The 9,341-nt window shown below is 66.3% G+C and overlaps 1 protein-coding gene across 1 annotated transcript; it reads left to right on the top strand.

Annotated features, from left to right (window-relative positions):
* Positions 1 to 6,356: 6,356 nt before the first annotated feature.
* On the top strand, positions 6,357 to 8,827 carry EMIHUDRAFT_458398 (hypothetical protein; the record flags this gene model as incomplete). Its single annotated transcript, XM_005773677.1, has 7 exons — positions 6,357 to 6,792; positions 6,867 to 7,059; positions 7,303 to 7,653; positions 7,870 to 8,061; positions 8,175 to 8,268; positions 8,462 to 8,562; positions 8,698 to 8,827. Exons 1-7 carry the CDS (start codon positions 6,387 to 6,389, stop codon positions 8,825 to 8,827), a joined length of 1,467 nt encoding a protein of 488 aa, XP_005773734.1. The 5' UTR covers positions 6,357 to 6,386.
* Between the last annotated feature and the right edge of the window lie 514 nt (positions 8,828 to 9,341).

Below are 9,341 nucleotides of genomic sequence, written 5' to 3'. Positions count from 1 at the left end.
CTTCTCATCCCTCTCCCACTCAGAGCGACTCTTTGACGGCATCATCACCGCTGCGGCGCTTGCGAGGCCGCACGTCACAAACATAAGCGTGGCGCTGCCGCGGATCATCGCGCGGCGTGCCATCTTCGACGACCCTTCTGGCATCCTGAGCCTCTCCCTCGCCAACACCGGCAGCGGAGCTGTCCGTGGCCTCCTGGCCACTGTGATGCTGCCTGGGGCGTACCGCGCCGCATCGGCGACTGCACGCGCGCCCGGCGGCGGGGTCGAGGCGCTTGGCCTGCGCTGCGAGCGTGACATACACGCTGGCGGCGCGCTCTGCACCCTCGACCCCGTCGACATCGCCGCCACCGGCGACACTTTGATCGAGGTGCACACGTGCTTGTGCTCGACGCGACGGCTCCGCGAACGCCGCGCTCTCTTCGGCTCCGCCCCGTTGGCCCCCGACCCGCCAGCTTGCGAAGATGCTAGTTTGGACGACGTGCAGTGTTGACCGTGGTATGGTAGTGTAGAGCCCACCGGCCGCGCACGTTCCACGTCTTGTGGAGCTTGGAGAGCCGCTCCCAGAAGGTGACTGGGTCGACGGAGAGGTCGCCCATCGCCACGGCAGGCACGAGACGAGGCTGCGGCGGCGCTGTCTCGTCGGTGTCCGAGCCGCTGGTGCCCTCCGCTCGCGCCAACGTGAAAGAAACGCGCGGCGCGGGAGGCTGGGTGTGTCGGGACGGCGACGTGCCACCGAGGCACCACAGCGCAGCAGCCCACACGCCGCCCGACATCACGGTTACGGGGATACTCTACGGGCGCGGGGGTGCACCCGTCTGGGCCGTCTCGCTCTCGTCTGTGCATGGCGTACTGCTACTGGCCACTGCGGGGTGTGCATGTACGGGCACGTCCTTTGTAGGGGGAAAACACGGAGCGCTAATCATATGTCGATGCAGAGATAGGACTGAGGAGCAAACGGCACACCACAGAGCAATCGTCGGGGCAGAAAAGTGAGATCGCCTCGTCAGTAGAGGCCCATGCTAGGGCGCCATGGGCGCCGCCCATCTCGACCCTTCACCTGTCAGGCGGCCGCCTTTACTTTTCTGAGTCGCCACTGCACGGTCCCGCGCCTCGCCGCTAGGGCTCTAAGACGGGGGACACGGCCACGACTATGGGTCGTGTCCCCGCGCCCGCGTACGTGTGGACTATGGTCTATGCAGACTAGGTCCAGTATATATACCAAAAGGAGGGCTACCCAACGCGGCCAAAGGATATCCACCTCGAGACCTCGAGACCTACACGAGAGCAACCAGCGAGCGGCCCGCCCCCCCCCCCCCCTCCCCCCGGGCTCCGCTCGCGCAGCAGGCCTGCGCCGCTACCCCAGCACGCGCGCTGACAGCCTCGGCGCTCGCGCACCGCCGTATGTTCGCAACGCCGCCGCCCGACTGCGTTGCTCGCGCGGAGGGCGCGCTCGTGCTGCACGTCGACAACTTCACGTCTGTCCAGGCCGCGCTCGACGCCGCTGCCGCGAGCGCGCGAGCGCACGCAGCGAACACTGCGCTCTTGTTTGCTTTGCGCGAGTACCGGCTCGGTAGCTCAGGCACTGCTGGCAGCAGCGTGCTGAGCGTATCCAACGTTGCAAATTTGCGCATCGACGGCTGCGGAGCGACGGTTGTAGTGACAACGCCGGTTGCTGGATTCTTGCGCGTCACAAACGCCACGCGCCTTCTCGTGAGCAACCTGACGATTGACTATGAGCCTCTGCCGATGACTCAGGGACGCGTGGTCGCGGTGCGCTCGCCGCTGCGCTACTCGCTCAAGATCGACAACGGCTTTCCGATGCTGAGCAACCCATACTTTGTCGCGTCTGGCGCGTACCGGGCCGAGCGCTGGGCCCTGGTCAAGGATCGTGCGGCGCCGACGCGGCACAAGGAGGGCACTCTCAACCTGCACGTCGTCGCCAACTGGACGGATCGCGGCGGCGGCGTCTTTGACGTGACGCTCTGCTCTCCCCTCGAGCTCAGCAGGACGTGCACTTCACGCCTCGGCGCCGGCGCGGTGCCTCCGCCACTCGAGTCGCGAGATGATGCCGTCGTCCCTCCAGAGGTCGGCGACCCAATCGTGCACCTTGCGCGCTACTACGAGTCGCCAACGTTCGGCCTGAGCCTGTGCGGCGAGTGCGCGTTCGAGGGCGTGAGCATCCACGCGTCGCCCGGCGCGTCGTTCGTGGCGGAGGGCTCGAGCGCCCTCGTCGTGCGCGACGCAACAGTCGCGCCTGCGCCAGGGCGCTACCACAGCACCAATGCGGACGGCGTGTTCGTTTTGGACGCGCGCGTCGGGCCCACCGTCCACGGCTCACGGCTCGTGGCCATTGGCGACGACGGGATCATCGTCAAGACGCGCAGCGGCGTATGCACGCGGCAGGTCGGCGAGTCGTACACGCTGAGCGGCATCGGCCTTCCGCGCCCAGGCGACGTGATGCGCGTGTGGACTCCCACGGCCACGAGCGGGTTGCCCGCCGCGAGTGCCACCGTGCTTTCCGCGGCAGGCCCGGCGTCCGCGCCGACCGTCAGCTTCGCCGAACCGCTCGATGGCATCGCCTGCGACGCGACGAGCTTGTGGGCGAATGACAACCTCACCGGTCCGGGCTTCCGCATCGCTGACAGCACGATCGCGTCACGCCGCTTCGGCGTGCTGTGCATGGCGCGCGACGGCGTCATCGAGCACAACGCCTTCGTCGACAACCCGGCTGCTGCCGTGCTGCTGATCAACGACGACGACTACGACGACCCCAAGGAGGCGCGCATGGGATGGATGCCGCGCAACGTCACCATCGTGCACAACGCCTTCGTGAACAACAGCCGCTGCGCTACAGACCCGTGGCATACTGGCACCGCTCCGTCACTGCTCGGGGTGGTCGCCACAGCCGTCGTCGGGCCGCATGCAGGGCAGCCCGCGCCCTTCCGCCGCCTCACGTATCGTGGCGTCCGCAGAGTCACCGTTGCGGACAATCGCTTCGACGGCTGGTTCCGTGGCCTGGCCATCTCTGTCGGCAACGCGGCCAGCGCGGCAGTGCGCGACAACACGATTGCCAACCCGCCCACATCGTCGTCCGGCGTGCCTCTCGGCGCGGCAGTGGCCGTCTGCGAGGCTGATGGCGTCGCGATCGACGGCAACGCGCTCGTAGGGCGATGGAGCAGCGTCGCCGCCGCCGTCAGCGTCGATGCGCGATCGACGAGCCGCGTGGAAGTGCACAGAAATACTCTGCGGCCACAGAGTGCAAGTCAATAGTAGCCGAGCTGTCAGAGTTTTTTTTGGCTAGTGCCATTTCACTGTGGCACAGCTCGCGTTACAAAACCTTGATTTTGACCACATTGCGCGAAAAATGTACACCTCTCGGTGCCTTCCAGAGGCAGCTGCGACCCCGCCGAGTAGACGGCGTCACACAGCAGGTGGCGCGGTGTGCAACCGTCCACTCGGCGGGGTCGCAGTAGTGGGGGAAATGGTGATTTTTAAATGAACGCCTCGCGCAAAACCACCGCTACCATGCTCCAGAAGACCCTTGTGGGCTATCATAAACACCCAAGATCACGCACTAACTCTAAAGTGGGCCCGAGATATGCCCGTCAAGCCACGGATTTTTTCTGCCCGCGCGGGAGCCTGGGCCCGGCGGCGCACCAGCGCTCGTAGATGCGCTGCCGAGCTTCGCGGTAAAGGTACCCGCTTCCGAGCTCCGCGGAGATAGAGCCCATGCCCCACGCCCTGCGCCAAAGCAACATGACCTCGCGGAACGGTCGGCACTCCGGGCCGCGGCAATAGGACCAGTCGACGCAATTGATGTCAAGCGCCCACGGCCATCGTGGGGCGCCTGGGCTGCAGACGCACCGCCGCACCACGGGATCGGGCGTCGGCAGCTCCGGGAAGGCCGCCTTGAGCCGGTGGATCGCGAGCCTATAGCTGGCTCTAGCCGCCAGCCCCCTCGCCTCGGCCTCTTCTGCCTCCGTCAGGTCGTCGTACTCCTCGGAGAGATCGGGAACTACCCAGTCGCCTACTCTTCCTCGGCCGACAATCGTCCCACCTCTCACGCACTCCTCGAAATCGCGGGCCGCCACCACGGCTTCCGCCGCGAGCGTGGAGCGAATATGCCCTCGGGCCGCGTGTCGCCGACCAACAAGCAGTAGTCGTCCACCTCCTGCGCGACGATCACCATCTCCTCCTTGGTCTCGCTCTCGAAGGTTTCGGAGTCGTCATCGATAAGCTGATGCAGCCAACAGCGACCGCCCTGCTCGAGCAACCGCCGCGCCACCGCCGCCTCGTGCTCTGCCGTCATGAGCAGGAGGCGGTTCGCCGTCTGATCTGGCGCTGCCGGCTCGACCTCCATTTCCGACTCGCTGTGGGGCTCGGCGGGCGGCTCCGGCGCCTCGGTGGCGACCGTGGGCTCGGAGGTCGCCTCGGGCTGCCTGTGGATGTTGTCGTTGCCTGAGTTCTTCTGCTTCTTGCCCGTTCGGCCGAGGCCTCGGTTGCGAGGCATCTCGGTACACGCGACGGCAGCACGACGTACGCGACGAGGCCGGCTCCTTGATGGCGACCTGCAGCAGGACGGTGCGCATGTTAAGAGCGTGGTAGCGGGCGCATCGGGCCTAGCCCGGGGCCGTGGCGTGTACCGAGAGGCTTGTCTACCGAACACTTTTGGTATGCATACCTGCCCAGAGAGCGGTCCAGAAAAATTTTATGCCCGGACTGAGCCATTTCCCCCACTAGTCGCAGCTGCCTCTGCGCGTCCTGGGGAGGTACATTTGTTGCGCACCGGAGACGACTCGACGCCGCTGAGATCGGAGATCAAGCTCTGACAGGTCGCACGTCGCTCCTTTGACGCCGACGTGACTCACCCGTGTGCAGATCACATCAGGACACGGTCTCGACGCGCTCGGTACGACGCCTGCGACCCGTCTCGGGTCAGGTGGCACGACGCTCATCGCGCCTACCAGCGCTGCCGTACAGGTTGCCACGACGAGGTCGAGCACGCTTCAATACGCTCGCCGAGCCTTCCTTCCATCCCATTAGACAGCCTGGGAACGGTGGCGAGCAGAGGCAAAGCCTACGAGGGTGGTGGAACCACATGTCACGGCTACTGCCGGCTCGACCCCACGATAGCCTCCGAAGGCTGACTTTGCGGCACCATCATGACCTCCCATGCTAGTACCATCGGCCATGGCCGCAGGGAGCGCGGGGGAGGGCGCTGGAAGCAACACGGAGCTCCGTTGGAGACGTTTTCAAGATTAGCGTGTCAGAGTGAAATGGCACTAGCCTTTCTTTTTTTGCACAAAAGGAGGCAAATCAATATGTAGATCCGATAGCCCCAACCTATCGGTAGCTGTCAGTGCACAGCGGCTATCGGGGCTGTCGAGCAAGTGCAACTCCTCTACGCCGACCCATCACTCACAGAATGGAACCCAGAGCACACAGACCGGTGGGTTCTGCGAGCCGACGGCTCTTACTCTGCTCCCACCGCCTCCGACATCGCCAACAGCTCCCTCCCAGCCCGTGTCATTGCAACCATCCACGCGCCCAGGCCGCCCCCAGGAACAGCATCGAGTCTCAACATAGGAAAAGAGGTCGAGCTTAGGTTGCGCGCGGCCGCGGCGCGCCCGCCATGGTTCGGCGCGGCGCGCCTACCAGCGGCAATTGTCGAGGCACGGGAACGCTTACCCGGGGTCATCCTCTGAGCCTGGTCGTCGGCGCCGCGATGCCACGGCGGCGCATTCGACGTCGTCGGCGCGCTGCCCCGCGGTGAGCCCCGCCGCACGTGGCGACGGCCGCAGGTTGGCCCGGTGCAGCGCGCCCTGGCCGCAGACTGAAGAACGGCCACGAGGGGTGTGTAGCTTGCGGTAGGTAGGTTGCAATTTGCAAAAAAAGAATTCTTAAGATACAAGCCTCTCTCACAGCACACTGGCACGACAAGGGCGCAGACTGGCGCGGACTGGCACACACACCGGCTCACCACCGGAGCCGCCTAAGCGACTCCGTTAAGAACGGCAATGCACTCCGCACCATGCACAATGCCGCTCTCCCCGCACGCTAGCTCGTTCACCGTCTGCCACGCCACGGCGGTGTGGAGGACGACAGACAAGCGCTGCATCTGCAGCCCGTGCCAGTTCTTGGTGGTCCATGTGACCTCGTCCAGGTGCTGAGCGTGCGAAAGTTTATTGCTCAGCTGGTTCGCCGCCTCCCTCAGGGTGCTGCGAACCTCCTTGCCAAAGCCTCCGAAAGCCTCAAAATCAAACAAACGTAGATCGCAATCCTGCTGCCGCGCAAAGGGGTAATCGCCAGGCTGCTCCGTGAGCTTTCTCTTGGGGGCATCCTCCTCCTCCCCAAAGCTTCTTCCTACACTACACACGGATGCCCCCATGCCAACACTCGAGGAGGCGCTCCGGCGGATCCATCTTGAGCTCCATCGCGACGCCGACCGGCACAACCTCACCGATCCACACAGCCTCGGTCCGGCGGCCGTCAGCTGCGTCGCAGCCGACGGCGAGGGCAGTGTCGCCGAGGTTCTCTCGCTGTCGGTCGGTGGCTGGCCCGGCGGCATCGAGACGGGCATTGCGATCCGGTCTCTCTCAAAGATGATCATCAGCGCCGCCTTCCTCGCGCTGGTGGAGCGGGGCAGCACGCCGCTCACCATGGCCAGCACCCTGTCTCAGTTCGTGCCGGAGTGTGCCGGCTCATCGCTGGCGCACGCGAACGCCAGCAGCCTTCTCTCGATGCGATCCGCGCTCGACAACCGTCTCAACGCCGCCTGGCAGTCCGTGGCCGGCACGCCTCACACCTGCCACCTTCGCGGCGGCACGGGGCGAAGCAGCCATCCTCGAATCGGAGCGTTCCCGTAGGCATGGACGACCACGCCGCCTTCCCTCCTGTCTGCGACAGCCTCGGCCTCTCGCCGTATGAGTGCGCTGCCACCGTCGTCTGCCCAGCCTACCCCGCCGTCGCGGAGGCCGCGCCGGTCCTTCCCGCGCAGCTGCGGGGCGCGCTCGACGCCGAGGGGTCCACCTGCAAGGACACGCACCAGTCGTGCGCCAGGTGGGGAGATCTGGGGAGATGTGGGGAGATGTGGGGAGATATGGGGTCCGCCTGCGAGGACACGCACCCGTCGTGCGCCAGGTGGGGAGATATGGGGAGATGTGGGGAGATGTGGGGAGATATGGGGTCCGCCTGCGAGGACACGCACCCGTCGTGCGCCAGGTGGGGAGATATGGGGAGATGTGGGGAGATGTGGGGAGATATGGGGTCCGCCTGCGAGGACACGCACCCGTCGTGCGCCAGGTGGGCCTTGGCTGGTGAGTGCCGTGCGAACCCGTCCTACATGCTGCCCGCGTGCGGCGCCGCGTGCGGCGCCTGCAGGCGCGGCTCGCAGCACACCGCCGCGTCGCTCGGCGATCGGGCTTGGTGGCAGCGCGCGGACGACTCATCGCCGCGCCTCGGCCCGACGCACCGCTGCCGGTACGACAACTTCGGGCCGTCGTTAGTCGACGCGATGGTCGAGTCAGCGACGGGGCGGCCGCTGTGGCAGCACTCGCTCGATCTCGTCGCGGCGCCGCTCGGCCTAGCGGCGATGACGCGCTGCATGGCCACAGAGGCCGGAGGCGGCCGGGGGAGAGGGGCATCGGAGACCACGTGTGGCGCAGAGAGCGGCGGCGGCGGCGGCGGCGGCGGCGGCGGCGGCGGCGGTGGCGGCGGCGGCGGCGGCGGCGGCGGCGGCGGCGGCGGCGGCGGCGGCGGTGGTGGTGGCGGTGGTGGCGGCGAGCCTGCACGCTGCTATCGGCCTCCTCTCTCTCCGGCCGAGACGCTCTCGCCGTCGACGTGGCGGTTCTGGCCGGGTGGCCCTCAGAGCGTGTCGTGGGCAGCGTCGAACGGCCTGTTTGGCTCTGCAAAGGACCTCTCCCTCTTCGTCGCACTCCTCGCCAACGGCGGCGTGCAGCGCGGCAAGCGCGTGCTGGGCGCCGCGGCGGTGCGTGAGATGGCGTCAGACCTGAACGACGACGGCCTCGAGTGCCAGGGCACAGACACGCTCGGCCTTGGGGGGTGGGCGGTAGTCGCTGATCTCAATGAGTAGTCGGAACTGGTGGTATTGCAATAGGGATGGACACGCTCGGCCTTGGGATTGGGCACTGCCGACAGCCCGACGCGCCTCGCAGCAAGTGCGTGGCCGAGGAGTGGTGGGGCTGGGGCAGCACCTACGGCGCGCGCGTCCTTCTGCTGCCGCAGCGGCCTGCCAGTCTAGAAGATGCAGTGGCGCCCTGTCTTTGTACTCCAGCGAGCACTTCCGGCGACACTCGGCCGCGTTGCAGCCGTCTTCACTGCACTCGGATTGCTCCCGAATGCGACCGTCTTTTCACCCTCGCCGTGCGGATGCTCTAGGCCTTTGAGCGCCGGCCCCGGCCCCGCCCTCGCCTGCGCCACCACGCCCTATCTGGCGGCGGAGGGCCAGGCCCAGGCGCCAGAGCTGCCCAGCGGAGAGCGCGAGCGGCTCGGCGGCCGCCAGCACGAGTACGCGCACACGCAGGCGCTCGCTCTCCGAGCTTTGTGCCCACTATCAGGGGGGCGGGAGCCCGCCTGCGAAGACGCCTCGCCGGAGTGCGCGCCGCGGGCCGCCGCGGGCGAGTGCGCGCGCAGCCCGAGCTACATGTCTTCGATGTGCTGCGCGAGCTGTGCGGGCAGGGCGGGCGCCACCGCCGAGGCCGCGGCGGGAGCGGAGTGGGCGTGCGTAGCGGGTGCGACCATCTCGGCGGACGCGGTCGAGAGGGCGCTCGCAGCGGTGCGCGAGCGGCGGCCGGGAGCTAAGCGGTAAGTTGGCACGCCATGTCCCTCCCTGTTCGGAAAACCATCCATCCAAGTGCATCCACAGCGGCGGATGAGATCGAATTCATTATCCGCAAGTCATTTTGCACTCTTTATGTCTGGGTCTAAGGTAAGGTAAGGTAAGGTAAACTTCTCCACACACACCGTTGGGCAAGGGGGGGCAACCCGCCCCTCGCGAGCACGCGCGAGGTCGCGTCTCCACGTCTGACGACCCAGGAGCCCCACGGCATTCAAAGTGCAAGGGCCAAGGCCCCGTGGCCAGTGCGCGAAGATGAACTGTGTGTACGTGTGTGTGTGTGTGTGTGTGTGTGTGTGTGTGTGTGTGTGTGTGTGTGTGTGTGTGGTGTGTGTGTCTGTGTGTGTGTGTGTGTGTGTGTGTGTGTGTGTGTATATGTGTGTGTGTGTGTGCGTGTGTATGTATGTGTGTGTGTGTGTGTGTGTGTGTGTGTGTGTGTGTGTGTGTATGTGTGTGTGTATCGTGTACGGTGTGCGTGTGAGGGGGG

Source organism: Emiliania huxleyi, assembly GCF_000372725.1.
Source record: "Emiliania huxleyi CCMP1516 unplaced genomic scaffold EMIHUscaffold_330, whole genome shotgun sequence".
Taxonomy (NCBI): domain Eukaryota; phylum Haptophyta; order Isochrysidales; family Noelaerhabdaceae; genus Emiliania; species Emiliania huxleyi.
The sequence above is the reverse complement of the archived record's forward strand: the minus strand, read 5'-3'. Positions and strand labels throughout refer to the sequence as shown.